Source organism: Calidris pugnax, unplaced genomic scaffold (genome assembly GCF_001431845.1).
Source record: "Calidris pugnax isolate Ruff unplaced genomic scaffold, ASM143184v1 scaffold188, whole genome shotgun sequence".
Lineage (NCBI taxonomy): Eukaryota > Metazoa > Chordata > Aves > Charadriiformes > Scolopacidae > Calidris > Calidris pugnax.
This window is the reverse complement of record NW_015091257.1, coordinates 4463783-4491556: the sequence shown is the minus strand read 5'-3', so window position 1 is coordinate 4491556 and position 27774 is coordinate 4463783. Positions and strand designations below refer to the sequence as shown.

Here is a 27774-nt window from a genome sequence, read left to right as displayed (position 1 = left end):
CTGAACTGAAAAGCAATGTATGTGACTCCCTATGGTTGTGTTCATGCATTTGATCATGTCTGTCAATAACTCAGTATTGACTGAGGAGATGAACAATTCTCCTTGAGTATCCACAACTTATAAAAGCTCCAGTCATCCACAGAAACAGCAATCACAAGAGAACCAAATAGATCCTGGCCTGGAAGAGGGAAAGGTCTAAGACAGCGGTGGCTCTATAAGGACCAATTCATGGGAGTTGACTTTCTTCATATGCCAGGAGAGATTAAAAATGAAACACAGTTCTCCTGAAGCATAGTTATGAAGCAAACAGTGGGAACGTGGAACAAATAAGAAGAAGTGGATATTCTACTAAAAAGTAGATTTAGTCACAGAAGAAGCTCTTTTTGATAAGAGTCACTGTCACTATCCCCATCACATTAAAGTTGTCAACAGACAAAACAACTGGAAGTTTAGACTTCAGGTCTTCAGCCCATGATAGTCATTCAGAGGAAAAAATAGTCCATCGTCAGAAGTTCCTCTGCACTTCCAGATTAAAGGAATTCCACACTTACCCATGTAAGTATTTTTTTAATAGTTACTGGAAGAAAGGACTTCTAATCACAAAGAATGAAAAAACCCACACACTTTATTTTGTTCTCATCTTTGGAAGAAAAGCACTCGATTTCATCGTGATAACAGACTGTATTTCATGGAGAATGGAGGGGGGAAAGTACCCAGGGAAATAAAATCAGAGCCTTGGGAAATGTCTTAGAGAATCAAATGGTGTTCCCCAAAGTTAAGGAAGACAGAGTTTCTGTGTATCTGCCTTTCTCTGTCCTTTCCCCCAGCCTTTCACCTCCGTTGGTCTCCATCCTCTACGTCGTGATAACAGACTGTATTTCATGGAGAATGGAGGGGGGAGAGTACCCAGGGAAATAAAATCAGAGCCTTGGGAAATGTCTTAGAGAATCAAATGGTGTTCCCCAAAGTTAAGGAAGACAGAGTTTCTGTGTATCTGCCTTTCTCTGTCCTTTCCCCCAGCCTTTCACCTCCGTTGGTCTCCATGGGTCAGTTCCCAGAGTGCTAAGCAGTTTCCTGTCTACTCCATCAGCAGACACGTCCAAACCAGGAGAATTTCTCACCCTCTGGCACCTCACACTGCAGGAGCAGAGAAGAGAGGGAGTTGAGGTGATCCATACAGCCCTGAGATGGGGCTGGGGAGGAGGAGAACGAATTGCACCAAAGTTGCATTTCTTAATCCTGCACCACTTTAGGGGTGGTGTTTAAGGGCAGCTGCTGCTGTAAGGGGGGTTTAGCTGCACACTCCTATGGAGATTTCATGGCAGAAGCAGTTGGGACACAATGTTGTGCCCACTGATGGCTGTGGCTGGATTTCTGGGCGGTGTCTGTAACTGAGACACCCTTTCATCACACTGTTTAATGTTGATACGGTGGGATGTAGACTGACCTGGGCAATTGTGTTTTTTTTCTGTGCCTAAATCTGGTACTGGGAAGTGCCATCAACCCTCAACCTTTCAGTCATCCCAATTATGCATCTTCTAATTATGCATCTTGCAATAGACAAAGATAAACACATCTGTCCAGTGGTGGGTTCTCTTTCTCCAGTTGAACTCCCAACTGCACCCTGTGCAAAGCCCTGTGCTCCCTCTCTGAAGATGTCCTGAGCCTGTGGAACTGGCAGCAGAGGAGCACTGTGGTCTTTGGTGCTCCCTCAGATTACGCACCTCCATAACAAAATGAGGAAGTCTGGGTTTTGAGGTTTCAGGGTTTGGGTACTTTTTGTTTTTAAACTGGAATATACTGCAGCAGAACAATCCAAACAGCCCACAAGGACAGTGATGTTACCACAGACAAAGAAACTCTCCTACACGGGGGATTTCTTTGCTTGTTTTAGGGGAAATCAGCCCTGAGGCTTTAAAAATGCAAACAAATTAAAAAAAAATCCAAAGCAAAAGTGGTGCAGCCATAGTATGTTATCTTTTAGAGGCCAGAAAATTAGTGTTGAATAGCATTGCCAGAAGGTGGAAGAGAAATGAGGATAAGAAAAGAGAAATAGGAGGAGAAAGAGAAGAGAAAGCTGGGCAGATATGCCAGGGCTATTTTCCAACTTTTGGCTCTACAAGGGCTAGAGCCGCTGCAAGAACATGATTTGGAGTTAAATCCACTTGGCAGCCAGTCATGAGTGGTGTCCCACAGGGCTCAGTACTGGGGCCAGTTCTCTTTAATATCTTTATCAATGATCTGGATGAGAGGATCGAGTGCACCCTCAGTAAGTTTGCAGATGACACCAAACTAGGTGGGAGTGTCAGCCTGCTGGAGGGTAGAAAGGCCTTGCAGAGGGATCTGGACAGGCTGGATCAATGGGCTGAGACCAACAGGATGAGTTTCAATAAGGCCAAATGCCAGGTCCTGCACTGAGGTCACAACAACCCCAGGCAGCGCTACAGGCTTGGGGAAGAGTGGCTGGAGAGCAGCCTGGTAGAAAAAGACCTGGGGGTGTTGGTCGACAGCAGGCTGAACATGAGCCAGCAGTGTGCCCAGGTGGCCAAGAAGGCCAACAGCATCCTGGCCTGTATCAGGAGCAGCGTGGTGAGTAGGACCTGAGAGGTGATCATCCCCCTGTACTCGGCACTGGTGAGGCCTCACCTCGAGTGTCCAGTTTTGGGTCCCTTACCACAAAAAAGATATTGAGGTGCTGGAGCGGGTCCAGAGAAGGGCAACGAAGCTGGTGAGAGGTCTGTAGAAGAAGTCTTATGATGAGCAGCTGAAGGAGCTGGGGTTGTTCGGTCTGGAGGACTTTGAGGGGTGACCTTCTCGCTCTCTACAACTCCCTGAAAGGAAGGTGTAGCCAGGGGGGGTTGGTCTTTTCTCCCAAGGAACAGGTGATGGGACAAGAGGAAACGGCCTCAAGTTGCCACAGGGGAGGTTCTGATTGGATATTAGGAAACATTTCTTCATGGAAAGGGTTATCCAGCATTGGAATGGGCTACCCAGGGAAGTAGTTGAAGCACCACCCCTGGAGATATTCAAAAGATGAGTTCACATGGTACTTGGGAATGTGGTTTAGTGTTGGTCGGTTGTTTTTTTTTTTTAAGGTTGGACTAGATGATCTTAGAAGTCCCTTCCAACCTATGTGATTCTATGATTTAAAGTCCCCAAAGCCTTAAGAATAATTTATTGCTCCAACTACCATAGGAGTCCTCACAAAAACTGGCTGGGCATTTTGCTATGCCAGTATCTTACAGCTTTTGTGTAGACCACAAAAATACAAACAGTAGACAAGGTCTTCTCTTTGGTCCTTGCAGCAAGAACTTCCTAGTTTTTAGCAAAAAAAACTCTGGTTTCCTCTGTGCTAGAGTCTGTTCTATGTTATTTTTCTGGCAGAAATGCAAAAGCAATGATCAAAATTTCAGAAAAAGTCATTTTAGCAGCCTAAGGTAAAGGTTTGGAAAAGCCAGTCAGAAACAGAATTGCTTAGTAGGGATGCATGATCTTTAGTGGTTATTCTGTAGAGACACTCTCCAAGTAATGCTGAGGTGAGGAAAAACCAGATAATTTGGAACAGCAGCATTAATGAATTTAGTAGTTGTAACTCCACTATGTAGCCTGGTAATATGGTATTGTTATTGTTAGCAACAGGCTGTAAGCTTTGTAATGAGTTTGCAAGGCCTCATGGGTGAAGTTTGTCAGGTTTTCTCTGCTTGAATTTTTCTTGACCTGTTTGTAATTTTGTTTGACCGGGTGTTGTCACATCCCACTCTCAGGAAAGAGCTGGGGTAAGTGACTTCAGATTTGTAAATCCCCAACGGCATTGACGAATGTGAGATAAATCTCAGGGTCCATATACATTTATTAGTTTCCCAAAATGATTAGTATAGGTCTTAAGAAGTCCACAATAATTCATTAGGTATATCACAACTTACAACGAGTGATGAAATATGCATTGTGTTACTTAACAACAGGTATACAACAACTTATGGCAAGAGGTATTTAAGGTCATTACTTAACAACTTTAACCGTTACTTAACAACTCTAAGAGAAAAGAGAAACTGAGGGATAGAGAAAGGAAAAGATAAAAAAAAAAAAGATAGAGATAAAGAGATCACCGGTCCCGGTTCCAGCATCTTTTTCAGGGAATCTTCCCAGGCGTAAATCATCTTTTTTTGGAAAAATCTTCCCATGCACGATCTTCTTTGCTCCCTCTAGGGTTAGAGTTTCCCAAAATGATTAGTATAGGTCTTAAGAAGTCCACAATAATTCATTAGGTATATCACAACTTACAACGAGTGATGAAATATGCATTGTGTTACTTAACAACAGGTATACAACAACTTATGGCAAGCGGTATTTAAGGTCATTACTTAACAACTTTAACCGTTACTTAACAACTCTAAGAGAAAAGAGAAACTGAGGGATAGAGAAAGGAAAAGATAAAAAAAAAAAAGATAGAGATAAAGAGATCACCGGTCCCGGTTCCAGCATCTTTTTCAGGGAATCTTCCCAGGCGTAAATCATCTTTTTTTGGAAAAATCTTCCCATGCACGATCTTCTTTGCTCCCTCTAGGGTTAGTCATTTTCCCCTTTTATGTTTGCTGAATTAACATGGTTCACTGCCCTTGCCAAGGAAAGCCTTATCTCAGGTTTCTTCCTTCTCTCAGGTGACGTGTAGCATGATTTGGGTGGAGAGACGAGTGCCATGGTCATATGTTTAGCTTGATCTCTATAATCTTCATTAGCATCTGCAGGTGTGTGTGCTTTTATATGCATTTTGTGGATAATGAAGCAAAGATCACTTATTGGACACAATGGCCTTGAGAACACAGAATTAGCAAGCTCACCACACAAGCAGCAGAACTATCTTGTCTCCAAAATACAGTCCTCCTACCATTTTTCCAGGGCCTGTGAGTCTTATCAGTTCTTTGGATGTCAGGCCTGCATTATTTATGAGTGTTTGAGGCATTCCATAGAAGACTTGGAGGGTCTTCTCCCCCTCTTCAGGGAGTTTACAGGTTGTCCCTTACAGGTGTTTGTGACTAATTTGTTTTACTTTTGTTTATCTTTGTATGGTACCATCAAGGTTTTACAACTCTAATGCACTGATGCAGTGTAGGCCTGGATGACAGAGATCTTTAGAAGTGGAGACATGAGGAAATGGCATAGAGGTGTAGAGGCATGGAGTTGGATAAGAGGTGGGACACAGGCATGACACCAGAGACTTCATGGCTATAAATAGCCTCTAACTCCTGGTTTTCCCATACTAAATAATCTGTCCACAGAAGCACAATGTGTGATTAGCCCCCGGGTTGATGGTTTTGTCTCATATCTCCTTACCAATTGGAGGATTCACAATGTGCCACATCTGTTTTGTCCAGATGTTATAAAACCACACAACCAGCTTGTACCAATTGCAGCTAGCAAGTGGCAGGTTTCTGTTGGAGAGTTAAAAACTTAAATTTCCAGCATTTCCAACCCCACACAAATACACATAGTTATGTGCTACCTGTTAGCAGTCACATTTTAAGCTATTTTTTCATCTACCACAGATATGAAGTGCTGAAAAGTGGGAGGAAATTTCTGTGTTTGTAAATGGCTGTAAGCAACATCTAGGGCATGCTGTGCTGAAGGATGTAGCAACATAGTTTGAAGGCCACAAATAGGCTTATGAGAAAATGTCTCCTGAACACCTTAACAATATTGATTTTGTATGAGTAAATAATAATTTTAAGAAGTTTATCTCGGTCAGTTTTCAGTGGTTTTTCATACAGATGACAAATTTTTATTCCTAATCACAATTTCAACATAGCTGTACCTTTTCCAGGGCATTGGACCACTAGAGGTCCTGTATAAAACCCTTCTGTTTGGTTGGTTTTATTTTACTCTTTAGCGTGATGTTGAAGAGCAGTACAAGAACTTCCAAAGCACTACTGAAATATTTTTGCTGAAACATTGCAAGAATACTCATCGTAAGAAGAAACAAAAGTAGCCCAAAGAACTCAAATTATTTATGGAAAATTCAATCAAATATAAAGAGGCTTTTTAAGATAGGTTCTTGGGGATTCATCTCTATAGGCAACACTACTTTCTCTTCTTGCAAGAGGGAGAGAATAACAAAAACCTATAAATTACTGCCAACAAGATAATATGCTTGAAAAATTCAAATAGCTCGATTCTGTTGCATGCCATTATGTCATTTCTTCAATAACTGTTATTTCTTCAGTTTCATGCTTCATCAATTGATTTTTATATTCTCTCTATTAAAGGAAGAATAAAACATATCATCAGTTTTTCATGCATGAGATTATTCACGAGTTTACAATTTATGAATCCCCGGTTATTCAGAGAGTTGTTGTTTATTATACAGAAGCTGTAGTGGGACTTTGTCAATGAGAGGACTGAAGTAGACAGGTCTAGGTGTACCCTCCATGATGAGCTCTCCAAAGAGGAGCAAAAGACTTTTCAAACTCAAAAGCCAGACAACTCATCTTTCTAAACATACGAAAGTCAACATGATTAAGGAACAGAAAGGAAAAGGTTTTATAAAGGCTCACCAGTGATCCAGTATGTCCTTGCAGACACATTCTTGCTTCCAGACCTGGCTGTAGTCAACTTAAAGACTTTCAGAAAATTGCAACGAACTTTGCAACATTCTCTTTAGACTGACAGTTCCCCTCTGTTACTTGCAATGTCTGTCTGTTCCTTCTTCTTCTTCTCATGAGTCTCTCCAGCTCTCTGCATAGGCTAGAACCTCTCAGCTCTCTCCTATACTTTCTTTCTTACTGAACCCTAGAAACTTTTCCTCCTTCAGCATCACTGCCAAATGCATCAGTAAGTCTCAATGTTGTCTACTATGGCACAACTATTTTTGGCCAGCAGTAGACGACTTTGCTCCTTCTCTCCCCATAGCCAACCAAGAGTCTGATTCTGCATTGTTATTGGGCTGAGAATCACAGAATCACAGAATGGTAGGGGTTGAAAGCAGTTGATTTGGAGATCATCTAGTCCAACCCCCTTGCCAAAGTAGGGTCACTTAGAGCAGGCAGGACAGGAATGCATCCAGGCAGGTTTTGAATCTCTCCAGAAAGGGAGACTCCACGGTGTCTCTGGGCAGCCTGTTCCAGTGCTCTGTTACCCTCAAAGTAAAGCAGTTTTCTTTTTTTAAAAGTCTTTTAAAAAATCTTTCTTTTTTAAAGAAGCTTAGGCTTAGCACTATTCTAGTGATAGCATATGAACTATAGGGAGAGCAGGGTGATCTCCAGTGCTCCTGTTAGACAGATGACCAGTGTTTCAGAATGGAAAAGGAAAACCAAAAGAATTATTGCATATGGACCTTGTCTTTCAATACCCCAAGAACAAGAAAGAAAATTCATCCTTGTTTTTGTGCATCTTTCTGACACTTAGGTCATACTTTAGAGACTGCAATGGACCCTTATTTACAAAAAATTTCAGGCAAATGGAAAGAAAACATACCTCAAAATCCCTTGGAGAGATCTCATGGAATGGGTCTCTTGGCTGCAGTACTGTGGCAGATTTTTTTTTCAAATAAATGCTTCTACAAAGACAAAAATTGCTGGTGAAGACAAGACTTTGCATGCAAATATATAAGGATGTACTATACAATAATGCCCCTGAGGTATTATTTTATCCCTCTAAGACAAAGTGAAGAAGTAACTAAAAATTACATAGGCTGAATACAATGGTATCATTTAATTGTTCAGAATTTGGATGATAATAATTTATTTTATGACATATTAAAGAATAATAGGAAGTTGCTGTTTTAAGTATTTGAAAGGGAATTATCCTCAAAACAAGGAAACAATTTCATGTACCACCCATCTACATTACAAGGTCTCATGGCAGGAAAGCAGCACTGTTGTAAGGTTTTGTCTCACTATTAGAAAGTGGTGTATTATGGTTGACCAAGGGGGTAAAAAGGTTGGGAATCAGAAATATAGAGTCCACTTGAGCAACATCTAGCAGCTCATGATTCCTGCTATAGCTCAGAGTCAATTTTCCCCCTCCCTCCTTTCCTTTAAAAGGAGGCCAGAAATTTTCTGTTGGGGAAAGAGATGTTGTATCAACTACAGAATAAAAATTTTGTACAAGAAATAAGGCTTACACTGTGCAGAGACAAAGCGTGAGACTTGCTGCCAGCACTGCTACCAGAAATAACATATATGATGAAGTAGATGTAAGTTGTTCTTTTCCTGAAAGACAAGCAATCATCAAAGTGTTGATCAGCATCACAAAACAGGAACAACTAGACAGCTCTGTGCAGTCTGCCTTGCATGAAAATGTCAAGCAACGGTATGAAGTGGCTGCTTCTTTAGCTTGGCACCTCACTGGCCTATAACATGTGAAGGAATGGGATGGCTGACAGTATAGGGACTGTCTGCAGTAACTCAAGACCTTACTAAGCATTTTGTGAGGAACTGAGACCTACGGAGTACTTAAAAATCCAAGGTGGCAGAGAGCAACAGGGGAAAAGAGAAATTTATAAAGCCAGAAGTAGAAATGGAAGAAGGAAAAGGGCTGGCAACAGTCCTCAAAAAGGTCTGCTTAGTTATTGACTACTTGCAAGAAGCACCCACTGTCACACCAGAATTGTTGGGTACCTCCCTCTTATTAATAGATATGCTAGCAAATTAATGTATAAATATCAATGTATTTCCATCTGTAAGCATGAAGTAATAAATGAGGCAGACAAGTAATAACTGAGGGAAAACTAAGTCAAGGAAGTGATCTGCATTCTTACCAAACTCTACAGGTGTGCTCCACTCTCCCCAGCTTTCGCTCACTAAACAGTCATTGTTGGTTGCTCTGATTTTGACGCTGTACCTTTTTTCTGCACTGAAGCTCTCAAATTCGTAGCAGTTTTTCTAAATACACAACAGCTAGACTGAGAACTTTTTATTCACTAGATGTACAGATGTTAGGAATGTGTCAGGTTCATTTAATGATGCAAACAATGACAAAAGAAAAGTTTACACATAGTTGTGAATATGTTGTCACATAGTGAATATACTAGAGTGAAATAACAACTAGAAAATCACTTTCTGGTGATGTTTTTTTACCTCTTCCATCTCAACCCCTTTCAGAGACCATTAATAAAGAAAAAATTCTCTACATTTTGTGTATCTAAGTGTAATGTGGAAATACGATCCATATTTCTACATATATATGAATTTGGACTGTAAAATGGAAGATTTTTTGACTTGCATAGAAGCAATATAAAGTTCCACATGTGCAGGTGTTTTTTGTACCATGTTTTATAATTAACAGTTTAAAACATTGAGTTCAGGAAACTTGCCAATAAAGAACAAATGTAGCATACCGAAACTGGTAGTGTGAAACCAAAACAATTTGATTGGAGAATGTCCTGATATAGATGAAATTTCAACCCAGCATAAATGTTCGATTAATTGATTAATATGGTAATAATGACTTACTGTTCGAGATGTGGTGATGTTTTTCTTAGGATCAACCTATCAGCAAGAGAAAAATTTAATTTTTATGATTGTTCTTTTTGTTACTATAAAATAAATGCTCCTGCCTGATGAATGTTTGATTTTAAGGGAAAAAAGAATACATGTCATATTTTAAATGCCTTCTTTTAAAGACAGTGAGGTTAAGCCATTTTTCCACTGAAAGTTTTTTCCTCACCACTGATGCTCTAAAATACTGTTCCATTTAAATTTGATTGCAGAACTGAGTATCAAAGGACTAAACAAAAAAAGGCTTAGATTGCCCACCAATTAAAATTGTATGTTTTACCTTTACAAAACAAAGTATCTAAAAAAATACTAGTAAACTGGGATTTTTTTCCATTAAAACTTCTGTCTGTGTAGCTTTTACATTCTTAAACCTTTAATTTAGCTATATTATTACACCATTTTTTACATTTGTTTACTGTTAAAATAACAAACTCACAAATATTTCAAAAAATGTTTCAAATTTTGTTTTTGATGGATATAATACTACTTTCCATATTCATCCAAATCTTCAAAATACATGCATTTACTGAAATGTATAATACAACCATTGCGGTGGGTTGACCTTGGCTGGACGCCAGGTGCCCACTAAGTTGCTCTATCACTCTCCTCCTCAGCAGGATGTGACAGGGGGAAGAAAAAACCCTTGTGGGTCAAGACAAAGACAGTTTCATAAAGCAAAACCAAGGGCCACATAGAAGCAAAGGAAAACAAAAGATTTATTATCTACTTCCCATCAGCAGGTGATGTCCAACCACTTCCTGTGAAGCAGGGCTTCTGGATGTATAGCAGTTCCTCCAGAAGACAAACTTTGTAAGTAATGAACGCCCCTTCACTCCTCCTCTCTCCCTTCCTCTTTTCTCTTAGCTTTTATTGCTGAATAGGCATCATATGGTATGGAACATCTCCTTGGTCAGTTTGGGTCAGCTCTCCTGGCTATGTCCCCTCCCAAGATCTTGCCCACCCCTAGACTACTCATGAGGTGGGAATGCTGGAGAGACAGCCTTGATGCTGTGTGAGCTCTGCCCAGCAGTAACCACAACATTGGTGTGTTATCAACACCTTTCTAGCTACCAATACAAAGCACAGCACTATGATGGCTGCTATGGGGAAAATTAACTCAGCCAGATCCAACACAACTATACACAGTTAAGACCTTGAAAACCTGGATATTCTGTTCCAACAACCTGACAGAATATTTCTTTTCATTCAAAGATGTGGATGGGTCTTTCCACTTCAAGTTTACAAGAAAGGACACAGAACTTAATAAACCCCCCCAGTGAACAGCTGCTGTATTACTGCCCCTTACTTCTGATTTTGACAGCTGTGGTGCAACCATCTTAATTGTGTATGCTGCAGATCTGCTTTAGATAAACATAAACTCCTAAAGTCCTTCAGCAACACCACACTAGTGTGAGTAAATGGATGCAATAGGAGAAGGAGGCAAGGCTGGTTACACAAAGGGGAGGGTGGAATGTACAAGGGTGGAGATTCTGAAGTGCTCTTGCAGCACATTCTAAATTACACATGTGCCTTTGTAATAAAGCATGTGTTACTTCTTTGAACCTAATTTAGTAATACCATAAATCTGACTGAGCAGTAATGATGACTACAAGAAGTAGGAACACAAATGCAAAGTGAGTTTGTGAAAGACATGATAAAAGGTGACAGATGGGATAAGAGACTGCAAAGTGGAAAAACCCCAGAACAGAAGGTCCTGACCTAACTTCATCAAAAAATAGCAGTAGGACTGACAGACTACACTGGGACCCATACAGCCTTACAGGGACACGTAAAATTGGTTGCATCCAATTTAACAGTAACTTTGGGGTTTTGTAGTATATTTAGAGCTCACTTAAGACGCTCCATTTATGAGTTCTATTTAATGAACTATAACTCTTCATGATAAAGTTGTCAGACAATACAATCTATCCCCCTATCTGTGCTAGAAGAACTATTCACCCTCAGTGTGGGGAATCCCTTTGTCCTGGTGTGAGGCAGAGCAGAGCCAACTTTCTGTTCTGTGAGAAAGACTCTTGCTTATATTTGTTGCTGTAGCAATCAGGGTCAGCTCACCTGGGTGTTTGCCCTGTAGAGGAGTTACGCCTGTGGGGAGGTGTGGACGGGTCAGGTGACCCAAACTGATCAATAGGGTAGGGTATTCCATCCCATTCACCATGCTCACTATAAAAGCTGACGGATGAAAAGAGTCAGGTTGGCTCTTCTTTAGTGGCTATTTTTTTAAGTGGTTCTTTTTCTTTGATGATTGGTGCCTGAGGAAGACCCTATCAGTTTCTTTACCTCTGATCCTGATCAGAGTATTCCAGAATCCAGCTCCCATTCATCACTGAGTCCAGTCTGGAACTTTCCCAGTACCTGCAGGTGACATCTCCCTGGGAACTTGATACAGGTTTGTATATATTTATATATATTTTATCAATTTCATTAAATTTATTTTTTGTTGTTAGGATTTCATTAAAGTAGTTTTTTTCCCAAATCATAACTCTCTTTATCTCTCTTCTTTCTCTCTGTGGAGTGAGAGGTGGGAGAGAGCATCTGTTGTTTTTTCATTGGCCAACCTGGCCCAAGCCATGACACCCTTGCTCGGTTTCTTTAAGAGCCAGTGTACAGTGGACTGAAAGCATTCCCTCAACTTGCTGTTCCTATTCGTAAGTGACAGCAGTCCCCAGCTCATGCACAAGAGAGACACTGCATATCAAAAAGGAGAGATTAGTCAAGTAGAGAAAGAGAGCAGGGTATTAGTTGTATGGTAGTATGTGTGGAAATACAAGCATATGAAATACTATTAAGAGTAACAATTATTCTTACCTTGTTTTCTATGACAATTTCATATTTGAAACAAGCATCCTCTCTTTCCACATGGCTTGTGCGAGGTGGTTGCCACCAAATGTCACAGAGATGAGAACCTTCTGTGCAGTTCACAGTGACATTTAATGGAGGGGTAAGTTTTTCTACAATAAATTAATCAGAAATATTATTGATTAATAATCAGCTCTCTTCACTCTGCATTTTCAAAATATAAGTAGATGTTCAAGCAACTGGTTTAAAAATATACAATGAAGTTTTGCCAGAGTTATTAAATTCAGAAGCAGGTAGGTAAAAGTAAAAAACAAACCACTTGTTAGATTTTACTCAATTCAGCATGTAATTGGTGCAGATTTTGTTTTTTTATAGTGTTAATATTGAATAGAAGTATTTTTTATTAGCAGCACATACAAAATGAAAGGTTTTGCTCACAGTGTTAAGTTAATTAGTTCTTTTGTATTATGTGAATGAACAGAATTTTGAGATAATGATACAAGACCAACATCTAGATAGTCCTGCTCAGGCATCCTTAACTAGTTAATCCCAAAAGATGACACCTTTCTTTCAGAGAACAAATATTTGACTGAATCATTCACAGTTCTCCGACCTAAGATTTCAGATTGTGTCTGCATTCATTTGGTTTTGTTCATTCTTGTACTTTTGACTTTTCAGCCATCAAGGCTGGGGAAAAGGCGGGTGGAAAAAATCTGTTCTGAGGAGCGGTATATTAAAAATGTATACTTTTCTCCAGGGATGAGTTCTTCATTCCCTTAGCATAAAACTGGAAATATAACTCGAAAAAAAAATCCTTACCAATTCTGTAGAGAATAATCTTCTTCTTATATGACTGAATGTTTTGTCCACTTCTAGACCCATTTACCAGGAAATGAGCTTTCGTATTTTTTATTGTCACATTTTGGAAACTGCATCCTGTGTGCCTTCCATAATTATCTTTGATGTAATTCTGGCATCCTGTAAAATCTTCTTTCCTTTACATGACATATTTCATTAGTTAAATATTGACAATAACACATATCAGACTAGAATTCAAAATTCCCTGGACTCCATCAGACCTACTTACTCTGAGGTCTTCCAGTACAGAAAGTATTGGGTATCTCCTGAAGCAGTCTGGCCCGCGTGCCAAGTGCAGTTCATGAAGGAAACATTAAAAATGACACAGACAAAATTTTCAATGGCTGTTCCATCCATACCTGCAATCACAGCAATAATATCCCATGTCCACTCTGTCAAAAGACTGTACAGCTGCTCAAACAATGTAGATGTCTGCAAGCTCATTTAATAATTTTTAGCCACCTGATTAGTAAATCCAACCTAATATTCTTTGGGTCTTACAGCCTTACTTTAAGGCAGCAATGGTTATATTTGTGTTGAGCCATGAGAATTATCTACCATTATTACAGATGCTGAAGATGTGACTAGGATTTAATCAGCTCTTTAATCGACTCAGCCACAGGGATGTAGTGGAAGTTAATAACAGACAGTCTTTGTTGTGTCTTTTGTTTAGATCCCCTGTTTATCTAAGGTCCAGTCTACAGTGGAATATAAATTGTACAACCGTAAGCAAGGCAAGTGTTTGTCTTAAGTTCTCTGACCCTTGGTTGACTTAAACAGGACTAAGGCTTTGAAATTACCTGTCCACCACTTTCTACTGTGTAACAACTGGGTGATTACAATCTAACTTCGAGACTGCTTTCTGAAGCTATTCCCTGCAGAAGTGTTATGATTTTGAAGACAGAATGACATCTTTTTCAATCTTGAGTTGAAAATGGTTGCTAATCTGTTCTGACATGTTGGATTCAAGGACAGGGGGAATTCTGTTTGCACTGAACGTGATAGAAGCAGGCTTGATTATTTATGTCATTAGTGTAAAACAAGACAAAACTGAAGCAGAAGCTGGTAACTTAAGCTTAAGTTAAAAGACTGTTTGGGTGTTCAGGTTGTGTATTCACATGAGGAATTCATTCCTTGTGTGTTTCTTCCCTACCAAAAGGTGAGATCTCCAACAGGAAATAATAATCATGCAGTACCTTGTCTTAACTACTATCATCATTAATTGAAGGACTGGGTCACAGCTTTCCAAGACAGTAAGCTTAAGCCCACCATCCCTCCCACCTTTACATGTACCTCCTCAGACTGCCTTAAAGCTCCTCGTCTAACACAGGTTCCCAAATAAGGGAACCAGAAGCTGCCATATTATGAGACCAAGTGACTGTCTCCTGTCCAGGCTTCACTGTAATCAAAGCTGGAAACGTCTTGTTCCTTATATTCCCACAAGCATCTGATCATGTAGCTGACAGCACTGATTTCAAAAGAAATGTTGTTATTGAGCAGACCAAAACTTCTGACATCAGTGGATGCTTAGGGAGAAAAGTATAAGGAGAGAGAAAGCATCAAGCAGGCCTTTGCCTATATGCTCTCTCATCTACCAGTAAGCAGTGCCCTATGGACTTGCAAAGTTGAAGGCTACCTCATAAATCACTGTGCATAGAAGTCCAAGAAAACCTAGTCCCTCATTGATTTCCATCATCCATTTTGAATCCATTTAATTTTTTGGCCTTTACTACATCCATTGCCAATAGGATTAGCAGTAGGAGAATTAAAAAAGTTTATTTTCCTTCTGGCTCCTTTTCTCTCTTCAGCTGTAATGTGAGAAAAGGTAATTCTTCTCTGGAAAAGGAGTCCAAACACACTCTTGTACCTAATATTTGTTTGTGGCTTGCTCCAGGCAGGTGCTGTGCTGTATGGAGCCCTTTGGGACTACGTTACCAAATGAAGATTCTTCCATTTGGATGTACTACAAGTGTAGGCACATAATCACAGAATCACAGAATTGTGGTGGTTGGAAGGGACCTCAGAGATCATCGAGTCCAACCACAAAAAAAAAAAAAGAAAAAAACAAACAAAAAACCAAAAAAACCACACCACCCACCACCTAAACACACAACAACAACCAAACCAAAAAACCATCACCCACCCACTCAGCAGCCCATGACAAACCAATAATCTTGGGCACTAGAGCATGCCCTGAAGAAACATGTCTACACGTTTCTTAAAAACCTCCAGGGATGGTGACTTCACCACCTCCCTGGGCAGCCCATTCCAATGCCTGATAACCCTTTCAGTAAAGAAATGTTTCCTAATATCTAACCTGAACTTCCCCTGGCGCAACTTGAAGCCATTGCCCCTTGTCCTGACATCTGTAACTTGGGAGAAGAGACCAACCCCCGCCTCTGGTGGCTAGGCTCACAGTTTCCAGAGGGAAAGCTGTTATCTAGGAGACCTGACCTAATATGATGTTGTGTAGCCTGGCTACAAATAGAGCTGGATGAATTAAAACCCATCCCTCAGAACACCTTGGTGGAAGTGCTCAATTCACACTCATCAGACTGGGACTCAGCATGAGCTAGGAGAAACACTGTCAGGGACAGGACCTTGCAAAGGAGTCCCAAGAGTAGCAACCTTCTGACTCTTAGATATTTAAAAAAAAAAAGGAATTGTTCAAGAGACAACAAAGTACAGGATGGTACAGGAGTACCATAATACTCCTGGGTTTTTACAAAACTTCCTCTCTTCCAAGAGGAATGTTGAAGCTGTTTCAAGAGCTTGGTCCAGAAGCATTTCTTTCAACTGCACTGTTGGTCTAAGAATCCCTGTCCTTCTCCTTCCTGATTCCATCCTGCCTCCCTGCCTGTGCTAGAACCATTTATGGTAGGACCTCATAGTAGCTCTGAAGCAGAGGTCATCACTAAAATGAATAATGCTCATCCCACTCCAGAAGTTTTTGTTTCTTCTCATTTTTTCATCTGGCTTAACATTATTTACCACAAAGAGTGGAACAAGCTCATCTGAGATGACAGTGTGGGTTAGCAGCAATAATGCTGGCCCCTATCTAGTCACTAGAGGCATCTAGGTTTTCAGCATGGAGTTGCTTATATCCAACTTCTGTGCAAGTTTATATATATATAAATTTTTTTTATATATATAACACACCTTGCCTGAGAGTCCAGTGCTTATGGTACTGTACTAAGGTGATGGAGAGCTTTGCTCAGTTCTCTGGTCTTCCCCAGATTCACTTTATGACTGACAGTCAATCAAATCTGTACTTCACCTCCTCATTTACAAAAGGAGGAGAGAAGATTTCTTTTCATCAAGAAATTGTGAGGTAAATGCAGAAATCTGAAGTATGATCACAGATGCTGTGCAAAGGTCTTAGGGAGATGGGCTTCCTAAAGACTTTGGCAAGGCTGCAAATCAAAAGAAAAAAAGGATTATTCTGATTTCATATCAGATCACCGCCTGGTTCATGTGTGGCCCAACAAGCAGTTGAGTTGGCTGGTGACATAGGAAACAGGGACTCAAAAATTGACACTGTAGTCAAGTAAAAAGCAAATGAAACCACATCCTTGGCCTCTTCAGCAATGGACACAGTCTTTTATATCCAAGAGAAGCATATAGAGATATACTCAGACATTCTTTAATTAGCTTAAGTCCTACAGCCAGAACATTGCCTACAAAACAGCCATGATCAGTTGCACAGTATTACATTCATACCAACATCAAGCAAATGCTGGGAAGATCATTCAGATATGTGTGGGTCACATTATTGCCTTTTCTGACAGGACTTTTTTCCCAGGTTTTGAGAAGGTTTAATTTTTGCTTTATTCACCTTTCTGGGCATATGCCAAAGAAAATCTAGCGGACTAGACAAGTATGACTACCCTTCCTTTAAGGTCTATTTTTGAGCCTACTGTATTCACCCACAGTGTCAGTGTTACAGTTTATTTTTACTTTTCACAACACCTGGAATTGAGCCATGTCTTTGTGAGACATTTCTCCCATTTTCTTCCATTATTTCAATGAGACACTGAAATTTTTCTCTTCTCAGTTTATACTTGAGTACTAGCTAAATTTTTCTAGTGGTTTCTTGCTTAATAACTCTTCTTTTAATAACCACATATTTGTCACTTCTTTATCATTACTTCCTTAAAAATAGGAAGGAACATAATCTCTTGATCCTTTTCTGTGAACTCTGATGCAGACAACAGCGTAATTTCTCTGTAGTACATTCTTTCTTCTGAACTGCCACCTGTGTTCCTAAATAGTGACAATAAAATACATGTGCAAGTATACTGATATCCTCACAAGCATCCTTTGTTTCATACATAAATAACTTCTTTTCCCGTATTTTTTAATACATTTAGCTATATTTGAAATCTTTCTTGAAATTCTTTATATCCTTTTGTGAAAGAGGTAATATGCTTGACTGAGACAGATGTGATGGTTGTGATTGCACACACCTGCATAACAACCTACTGTTTTAAACACACACAATGCTTGCTGTTATTTATTTATTTACTTTTCTTGAGCCAACTTAGATTACCTCCATCTCTTGTTAGAAACTATGTAGGAGTAGTAGCTGCAGAAAAATACCAGAGAAAAGAAATTTCGGCTCTGCAATCCTTTGTGGTAATCAGGATTATTAACAAGGAAAGACAGGGTCTCACCTCTGGGTCTTGAGCCCAAGAGAATTTTTACTTTTATTCAGTATTTCTTGAATAGAAAATGCATAAACTGCTCTTAACTTTTGGACACAATGGATCAGATAATTTATAAAGGATTGCAAATAACGTACTTGCAATTGGAAATGAATAAAAGAAAATTAAATTGCTTTAATCTTTTTAACTAACTCTGAAGATGCTGTCAATTGTGGGGTGGAGTTTGTATTGCCTAAACTTACCCAAGTGCTGTACAGGTATGCTCACAGGGGAACCAATAATTCTACACTGCCTTAATAGTGGCTGGAAAGAAACAGATACATAGGACATAGTTTATTCACCCTAGTGTAGCACAAGATGAATACAGACTTCACTATGTTTATTTCCTGACAGTCACTGAAAAGATAGCCCAGGGTGACCAGCCCAGAGGGATCCCTCTAAGACTGTTATCCACCTTGGTCAGGTGAATAAGTTTGTTTTTTTTTTAAATTGGTTGGAAACAGAAGTGCTGAGGGACCAACAGGCCAACTCCTGTTCTTACCTCTGCTGTCAGAGTTGTTCCAAAGAATGTTTATCAATATGGTGATAGGTGATTTATATATATAAATATATATATATATAAGGATTCATTCCTTTTCTCTCTTACATCATCTGCAATCCACATGTAAATACTAAGTAGAAATGCTGTCACTATACTGTTCTCACTGAAACTGCAAATTTTTGAAAATGCCTTTTCCTCCTCTTTCTTATACCTGTGCTAGAATCATGTACTTTAGAAAAACAGAACATCTAGAACATTTTTCTTCAGAAAAAGAGTAGCATTTTCCTCAGAGGTGTTCCAAACTTTCTTTTACACCTCAAATAGTTCCTGGGCAGATTATTGATCAAAATCTTAAGAAAACATAAAGTATTTCTTTGTGAAGTTGTTTCATTTCTGCGCTGGAGCTTATAAAATTTCGATGAAAATTGTCTACTACTAGACTCTGTGCTACAGCACAAGACACTCTCAGAGCATGCTGAAACTTAATTTCAGACTGTAGAATATTTCAGACTGTAGAAAAAATACACCATGAAAATTTTGGCTAAGGCATTCATCGAATAAAAGCATGGATTTCCAGGTTATGTCTATCCACCCCTCACAGTTGTTTTAACAACATTAAAACTAGCACAAATAACAAAAAGCTGTAACTTCTTTGGAGTAAAAATAAACAACAGACAAAGACAAAAATAAACCTACCTCCTCCTTGAAAATCCGTTTCCCTGTGGCTGTTACAGTAATTGGGCACAAAAAGGATGGAAGCTGTGAATTAGTGTTGGTGGCATATATTGGTGTGCTTTGACAATGTGATTTCATTATTAAGTTCTTCTAAACCGCTTGTGTTACAGGGTGAAAAAGTCCCGCCTACGTCTTACTCACTTCCTTTATTGTGTAATTCTGTAATGTCATGGGGGAAAGCATAGTTACAGCCATTGTTTCTGTACAGGGAGACAAATAGATCAGAATAGAAGGACACCCTCTTTCTCATAGAATCATAGAATCATAGAATCGTCTAGGTTGGAAGAGACCCTTGGGATCATCGAGTCCAACCATCTACCCTACTCTACAAAGTCATCCCCTACACCATGTCCCTTAGCACTGCATCTAAACGGCCCTTAAACACATCCAGGGATGGTGACTCCACCACCTCCCTGGGCAGCCTGTTCCAATGCCCTATCACTCTTTCGGTGAAAAATTCTTTCCTAATGTTCAGTCTAAACCTACCCTGTTGGAGCTTGAAGCCATTCCCTCTCGTTCTGTCACTAATTACCTGTGAGAAGAGACCAGCACCAACCTTTCTACAGTGTCCTTTCACGTAGTTGTAGAGAGTGATGAGGTCTTCCCTCAGCCTCCTCTTCCTCATACTAAACAGTCCCAACTCCCTCAGCCGCTCCTCATACGATTTGTCTTCCAGGCCCCTCACCAGCTTCGTTGCCCTCCTCTGTACTCGCTCCAGCACCTCGATATCTCTCTTGTATTGAGGTGCCCAAAACTGGACACAGTACTCCAGGTGTGGCCTCACCAGTGCTGAGTACAGGGGCAAGACTGACAGGTCTATAGTTTCCTGGATCATCCTTTTTGCCTTTCTTGTAAATGGGTGTTACGTTTGCCACCCTCCAGTCCATTGGAACCTCTCCAGTTAGCCATGACTTCCTGTAAATGATGGAGAGCGGTTTGGCGAGCACGTCTGCCAACTCTTTCAGCACTCTTGGGTGCAGCCCATCTGGTCCCATAGACTTGTGTGCATCCAGGTGGCTTAGCAGGTCACTGATCTCTTCCTCTTTAACAGTGATGCCCACATTCTGCTTCCCTTCCCTGTCTCCTAACTCATGAGGCTGGGTGTCCATGGAACAGCTAGTTCCACTGCTAAAGACTGACGCGAAGTAGGTGTTGAGCACCTCAGCCTTTTCCTCACCCTTCTCAGTTCATTCACGTAAGTTTCACTCATTTTTGTCACATATTTTTCATATAGGTGTTTGTACAGGGCACAGCCTCAAAGGTAGGTGAATGTATGAGTCTACCTTCTGGCTCCTGTATAGGTAAAGTAGCATTGTTTCAAGCCACGCCACAATTTCCTGCTTATTGCTTAGGGTTACCGCCCTGCATAGAAGAATAAATCTGGTGCTCTGGACTTCGTAACAGCCATTCCCAGCTTTGCACTAGCCAGCCTCATTTCCCGTAGACAGGTAACCAATGTTACCAGCTTCTACAACCTTTCCACTTGATGTGTACACATTTTTCTGGGCTGGATGAATTGGGCACATATATTAGGAAAATTTTCTTCATGAGTGCAAATCCTCTGCGTATACCAAATCAACACTACCTCACTTGTTTGTGCTCATGCTCTGGCCCCAGGAAGGTGTGCAGTCCCCCTTGCCCTCTGGCTGCAGAGTCTGAACGTCTTGTTTCCAACTGCATTCAACAATGTGAGCGCGCACTGTGTGGTGCTAGCACAGTGCAACACAGATTGTGCACTTCCCAGGCATGGACATCCACAGCTACCCATGCTAGCAGATTCCAAAATGAGTAAACCCCAGCCTTTTTTGCCGTCTTGACTGCTTTTGATGCTGAAGAATGTGCCTGGGTCCTGAAAGATGTTTTTTTCCAGCAAAGCAACTTTCTGCAAACTAAGAAATATTGCACCTGCCTTTTCATCTATCCATAGTACAGTCTGATTACAGACCCTTCTGCTTTTCACTGAATTTCACTGAATTTCACTGAATTTCTAGAGTTGGAAGGGACCATAGAGATCATCTAGTCCAACTCCCCTGCTGAAGCAGGATTGCCTAGAGCTTGTCAGAGCATGTTACTCAGGACTGCATCCAGGCGGGTTTTGAAAATCTCCAAAGAAGGGGACTCCACAACCTCCCTGGGCAGCCTGTTCCAGGGTTCCGTCACCCTCACCGTGAAGAAGTTTCTCCTCATATTTGAGTGGAACCTCTTATATTCCAACTTGTGCCCGTTGCCCCTCGTCCTCTCACTGGGAACCACTGAAAAGAGTCTGGCTCCCTCCTCCATCAACCCTCCCTTGAGATACTTGTAGGCGTTGATAAGGTCTCCCCTCAGCCTTCTCTTCTCCAGACTAAAGAGTCCCAGCTCTCTCAGTCTCTCCTCATAAGGGAGATGCTCCAATCCTTGAATCATCTTTGTAGCCCTACGCTGGACTCTTTCTAGTAGTTCCCTGTCCCTCTTGAACTGGGGAGCCCAGAACTGGACACAGTACTCCAGTTGTGGCCTCACCAGTGCAGAGTAGAGGGGGAGAATGACTTCCCTTGACCTGCTGGCTACACTCTTCCCTATACAACCCAAGATACCATTGGCCTTCCTGGCCGCAAGAGCACACTGTTTACTCATTGCCATTTTACTGTCCACCAGGACCCCTAGATCTTTCTCTTCAGTAGTTGCCTCTAGCGGGTCCACCCCTAACCTATACTGGTACCTGACATTTTTCTTCCCCAGGTGCAGGACCCTACACTTTTCCCTGTTGAACCTCATGAGGTTCTTCTTTGCCCAGCCCTCCAGCCTGTCCAAGTCTCGCTGGATGGCAGCACAGCCCTCCGGGGTGTCAGCCACTCCTCCCAGTTTGGTATCATCAGCAAACTTGCTGAGGATACACTCTGTCCCCTCGTCCAGGTCACTGATGAATATATTAAACAGCACGGGTCACCTTTAAATCATTTGAACAGGAAAATGAAGTGATTAAAGTAAACAGCAGCATTTAAATCTGATTAGTTATAATATTCACGGAGTATGCCAGTCTTACTATATGTATTTGTTATCTCTCACCTGAAGAGTGGTAAATCAGATCAGATTTGTCCTACTCCTGTTTGCCTGTTTCTTGTATAGCTTCATTCCCATCAGCCTCTGTTTTTGTGGCTCGTCTGGGCAGAGGAGGAATCAGGAGGTTTCTGAGAAGATGTTTCCTCTTCTTCAGGTCTCAATTCCTCAATTTTATTCATACAGTAGACAACAGGAGTCTACATGTTCCCTGTTAAGACATTTCATTTCAGGAGCTGCAGAAGTAAGGTCTATTGTTCTCTTTCTCACTTTCTGTTGTAGACACTTCTGTACAATTGGAGTGAATTATGGCTTTGGGACAGATCTGCATCAGTGAACCTGAAACCTTATTTTCTATAAGGTATGTACAACCTCCCCAACTAGATGACAATAGAGCTATGTAGGTTGGAAGCTAAACAGCTGATTCTCATATGCATCCATAAATTGCACAGGATGAAATGGGTCTTCTGTGAAAAGGATGTAAGTGTTTAATCAAGTCAAAGCTTTTCAGTATAGCAGGAAATACTAGTTGTTGTGTAGTGGACACAATTTGAAACCTTGTTACTATTATTTTCTAGTTTAATAAATGAGAATTTTTCAGAACATTTAACATTGTTAAAGGGATGAATTATCCAATAAAAAAAATATTATGGTCCAGTGATTTCTTGGATTTTTTTTATGTTCTTTAGTCCGTTGGCAGGATTGCTGCTTTCCAAAGTGTCAGTTAATTCTACACGCACTTTTAATGAACTTATTGATAAAGGACATTGCCACTGTGACTTTGAACCTGTTAAGGGCAGATTGTCTAGGGGAAAAAAAAAAAAGAAAAGAAAAAAAAAAGAAAGTTACAGAAATTAAAGGATTTGGTAAAGCCAGAGCATGAAAGAGTCTAAATCCCGTCAGTGGTACATACAAACTCCAAGACAATTGGACACTTGATATATACTCTCTACATACCAACCAGGAGGAAAAATATGATACAGAACCACAGGCGTCTCTAGGTAATCTATCATTGAACACATGAACCTTCAGAGGAAACCACTCATGGAAGCAGAGCAGTGGGATCATGCAGAATAAAACTAGGCATGTTTTCTTTCTCAGCAGTGACAGTGGAAGAATTTTCCTTGTATTTTGTTCAAACCTTATTATGACTAGAGAAAATTAAGTCAAACGAACTATGCCTCTGTAGCATCCATGGTAGGATGCCAAACTGGCACCAGACAAACTCTAACACTTTGTAAGACAAGTGCTCTCATGACAGTCCAGCATGGTTACTCATGCTCTGTTTGCTGATGAGATAAAGAAACAAATGCAAGCAAGAAGCGGTAGTTTTCTGCTGCAAGGCCAAGCACCATTTTTATTGCCTTTCTCTTTCGTATCAGCATTTCTACATCCTGCACATGTGTGTGGGAAGAGTACATGTTTTTGGCAAGTAAGTACCCAGAATGGCTTCCCTCCAAACCTCTGCAAGGGCCCATAGAACAACACTCTTTCTTGATGGATGCAGCTACTACAGGTATGTTTCATATTACTCATGTTTCTCCCACAAACTGCGGAAAGACTTAGGATACAGTCACCTGTGATTTACACCTGGAGCTCAGCACACAGAATTGGTTGTGCCTGTCTGTCTTTCAGAGAACTTTCTTTGTATGCTGTACTATTTGTTTACTTCGGGGAAGAACTAGTTTTCAAGCTCTATTTAGACTTGCAAGTCATTTCCAAAAGAAATGGGGGAAATCTATCCTTGGCAAGCTCTCAAGAGAAAAAGTTTTAAAATGTGTGCTTCCACCACCTGTTGAATTTGTTTAGTCTTCCAAACCCGACTGATGCTGCTTCTTATTGAAGACCCTTCAACAGGAGAAACATGTTGCTGAAGCAAGTGAGGGGCTGAAATGCATACATGCCAGAGCATGTGGAATGATAGTGGCTCTGATCTGAGAAAAGCTTTATTATGTGGCTGTTTCTAGTTCTTAAAAGAATACTTGCATCAAGCATGCCCATAAACAGTGGGTAAATAGAAGTCCACAATTAACCCAAAAGTTTATTTCGACAAATTGTGTTTTGGAAATGTCTGGGAGGTTGAGAGACCTTGTGAAATCATAAAATCATAGAATGGTTTGGGTTGGAAGAGACCTTAAAGATCATCGAGTTCCAACCCCCCTGCCATGGGCAGGGACACCTCCCACTAGAGCAGGTTGCCCAAAGCCCCATCCAGCCTGGCCTTGAACACCTCCAGGGATGGGGCATCCACAGCTTCCCTGGGCAACCTGTTCCAGTGTTTCACCACCCTCACTGTAAAGAATTTCTTTCTAGTATCTAATCTAAATCTCCCCTCTTCCAGCTTAAAACCATTACCTCTTGTCCTATCACTACACTCCCTGACAGAGTCCCTCTCCGGCTCTCCTGTAGGCTCCCTTCAGATATTGAAAGGCCGCTATAAGGTCTCCCCAGAGCCTTCTCTTCTGCAGGCTGGACAACCCCAGCTCCCTCAGCCTGTCCTCATAGGAGAGGTGCTCCATCCCTCTGATCATCTTTGTGGCCCTCCACTGGACCCGTTCCAGCAGATCCACGTCCTTCCTGTGTTAAGGACTCCAAAGCTGGACACAGTACTCCAGGTGGGGTCTCACGAGTGCAGAGTAGAGGGGCAGAATCACCTCCGGTGACCTGCTGGCCATGTTTCTCTTGATGCAGCCCAGGATGTGGTTGGCTTTCTTGGCTGCCAGTGCACGTTGCCAGCTCATGTTGAGCTTCCCATCTACCAACACCACCAAGTCCTTCTCCCCAGGGCTGCTCTCTAGCCATTCTCCGCCCAACCTGTATTTGTGCCTGGAGTTGCCACATCCCAACTTCACCAGACTGCCACAATTTCTCAAATATGATGGAAAGCGGCTTAGCAACTTCATCCGCCAGCTCCCTCAGGACCCATGGATGGATTTCATCAGGTCCCATGGACTTATGCACGTTCAGATTCCTTAAGAGGTCTCGAACCTGATCTTCTTGTACTGTGGGCGGTTCTTCATTTGCAGAGCCCCTGTTTTTGCCTTCTGTGACATGGGTAGTGTGGTTTGAGCCCTTGCCGATGAAGACTTAGGCAAAGAAGTTGTTCAGTAGCTCAGCCTTATCCGTATCTTGGGTGGCCAGGTCTCCTGTTTCCTTCCGGAGAGGGCCCATAATGCATTTATTCAGTACAATTATTGTTTTCATAAAACAGGAATAGGGATAGAAGAAAAACTCTGCTTATCTGTAGAGGAATTGAAAGAGCTAAAGAATAAAAATAATGCTGAGACTATTGTGTCTACTCAGCTTCTGTAATTCTTGAAACTGTACCCTGAAGATTCTCAGAACAGAATTATTCTTGGAACCCTGAGTCCCAGCACTGAAGAAGCTGGGTCACGATGTAACGGTTACAGTAAATTAGGATACAGGAAACTGGGCCGGTACAAAAATATTTTACAATGAGAGTGGTGAAACACTGAACAGGTTGCCCAGGGAAGTGGAAAATGTCCCATCCCCAGAAACATTCCAGGTCAGGTTGGATAGGGGTCTGAACAGCCTGATCTAGTTGAAGATGTCCCTGATCATAGGAGGAGAGGGTGGACTAGATGACCTTTTAAGGTCCTTTCCAACCCAAACTATTCTATAATTTGATGATTCTATAAAAGCCTTAATGTATTGTCAAGTGAATTTCCTTAATTATGAAAATTTTTCATATAGATTGGAAAAGTTAAAGCCTTCAATATTTATACAGGGTAAACAATATGCTATCAATTTCAGTACAGGCAATTTAACTAACTATACAGAAAGCATGACTTAATAAGAATTCACAAAATGCCAAAGATCACCTCTGCGGAGGACTTGGGATACTACATAGGCACACCGGTCTTGTTATTCAGAGTCTCATGATCAGTATTTGACCTAGACACGGATATTTTCACCAAACCAGTCAACTTGAAGATGAAGTTCCACTTAGCTGCTGTGCAGTCTTAAGGATAATTTGGTTTCCCAATTTGGTTCCCTCCCTTAGTTAAAGGGAGGGAAGTTGCATGCTAGAGTAGTCTAAAAGTATGATTTACTGGATCAGCATGTTTAACCACAGACTTCTTGGGTCAATCTGGATTCTTCTTAAAACCAGACTAATTGTACAAATTTTGTATGACTACCTTTGTAACCTTTAATTTAAAACATAGGAATTCAAAGATTTACATTTAATCTTCTTTATGGTTAATGTTAAGAAAGAACATCACTGTAATAATCAAGAAATTGATAATCAAAAAAGATTTTTATTTTTGTTTTCATTTCTCTGGCTTAATCTGTTTTAAATTTCTCAGCTTAAAAGGTGGAAGGTAGCTGAAGCAAAAAACAAATGATATTAGCAATTTGGATATCGCTTAGAACTAGTTTTTGACTTTTTTTTTTTTTTTTTACACATGTCCATGTAGTAGAATTTCCCGAGGCCCAAGCTGGCTTCAGGGCCAGTAAGGTTTTCTGTGAAACACAACCATTGTCTTCACCTTTACTTCACGACCAAGCTATGCTTCAAATTTTATGAGCAGAGTTTATGCCCTTCCAAGATACAGGGCTAAGAATCTATTGGTTGAATTTTGTTCAGATCTGCAAATACCACCAGGTCTCCTAAAACTATATAATTGTCTGATTTTTTTCCCAACCCCTCTTTTTCCTTTATTTGTGGTATATGGTCAAAGCTATTTGTTTTTCTAATGAATAAGACACTCTGAAGCTGTAGCAAGCAGATTTGTCTAAACTTTTCCTGGTTTTGGCTGGGATAGAATTGACTTTCTTGCTGGCAGGTGGTTTAGTGTTGTGTTTTGCATTTGAGGTGAGAGTGATGTTGGTAATACATTAGTGGTTTTGATTGTTGCAGAGCAGTCAAGGCCTTTTCCGCTCCTCTCAATTCCCTGCCAGCAAGTGGGCTGGGAGAGCACAAAAAGTTGTGAGGAGACAGCTGGGACAGCTGACCCCAACTGACCAAAGGGGTATTCCGTGCTATATGATGTCATTCTCACTATATAAAGCTGGAGGAAGAAGAAGGAAGGGGATGACATTAGGAGTTATGGTGTTTTGTCTTCCCAAGTAACCATTACATGCAATGGAGCCCTACTTTCCTTGAGACGGCTGAACACCTGCCTGCTGATGGGAAGTAGTGAATAAATTCCTTGTTTTGCTTTACTTACTAAACTGTTTTTATCTGAACGCACAAGTTTTCTCACTTTTAGTCTCCAGATTGTCTCCCCAATCCCACTGACGAGTGAGAGAGCACCTTAGTTGCCAGCTGGGGTTAAACCCCAACAAAGCATTTTACTCCTTCTGTTTTGCACTTTAGAAGAAAACGGAAAATTGAAGGCAACTGTATCTGATGCTATGCAGACCTCACATGATAAAAGAAGTGCAAACAGAAGTTTGCTGGATATAAATTTGTCCATAACAGTGCAGCGCTCCAGACACCCTATATCTGTATAGGGCTATCCAGTAGGTACATTGTATAGCCCTATCATGGATATTACACTGCTTGGAAGCTGAAATATAGTTCAGCTCCTCACTGTGTGGCGGTGACCGGTCTTGACATTCGTCTTGATTTCAGTTTACAAGAAGCAATTTTTCATCCTATTTC

General features: G+C 40.8%; 1 protein-coding gene across 2 annotated transcripts; it reads right to left on the bottom strand.

The window, feature by feature from the left end:
* Positions 1-5983: 5983 nt before the first annotated feature.
* LOC106898726 (granulocyte-macrophage colony-stimulating factor receptor subunit alpha-like) lies at positions 5984-19197 on the bottom strand. Of its 2 annotated transcripts, XM_014960146.1 has the most exons (10): positions 19068-19179; positions 18073-18133; positions 13396-13525; positions 13128-13303; positions 12318-12460; positions 9447-9482; positions 8753-8876; positions 8117-8204; positions 7468-7549; positions 5984-6251 (listed from the first exon to the last, which is right to left on the bottom strand). In XM_014960146.1, the coding sequence occupies exons 3-10, from the start codon at positions 13521-13523 to the stop codon at positions 6183-6185; spliced, it is 846 nt and encodes a 281-aa protein (XP_014815632.1). In that variant the 5' UTR covers positions 13524-13525; positions 18073-18133; positions 19068-19179; the 3' UTR covers positions 5984-6182. The 2 variants fall into 2 exon arrangements, with proteins under 2 accessions (XP_014815632.1, XP_014815631.1); XM_014960145.1 differs by lacking the exon at positions 18073-18133 and having other exon boundaries at positions 19068-19197.
* Positions 19198-27774: the final 8577 nt, after the last annotated feature.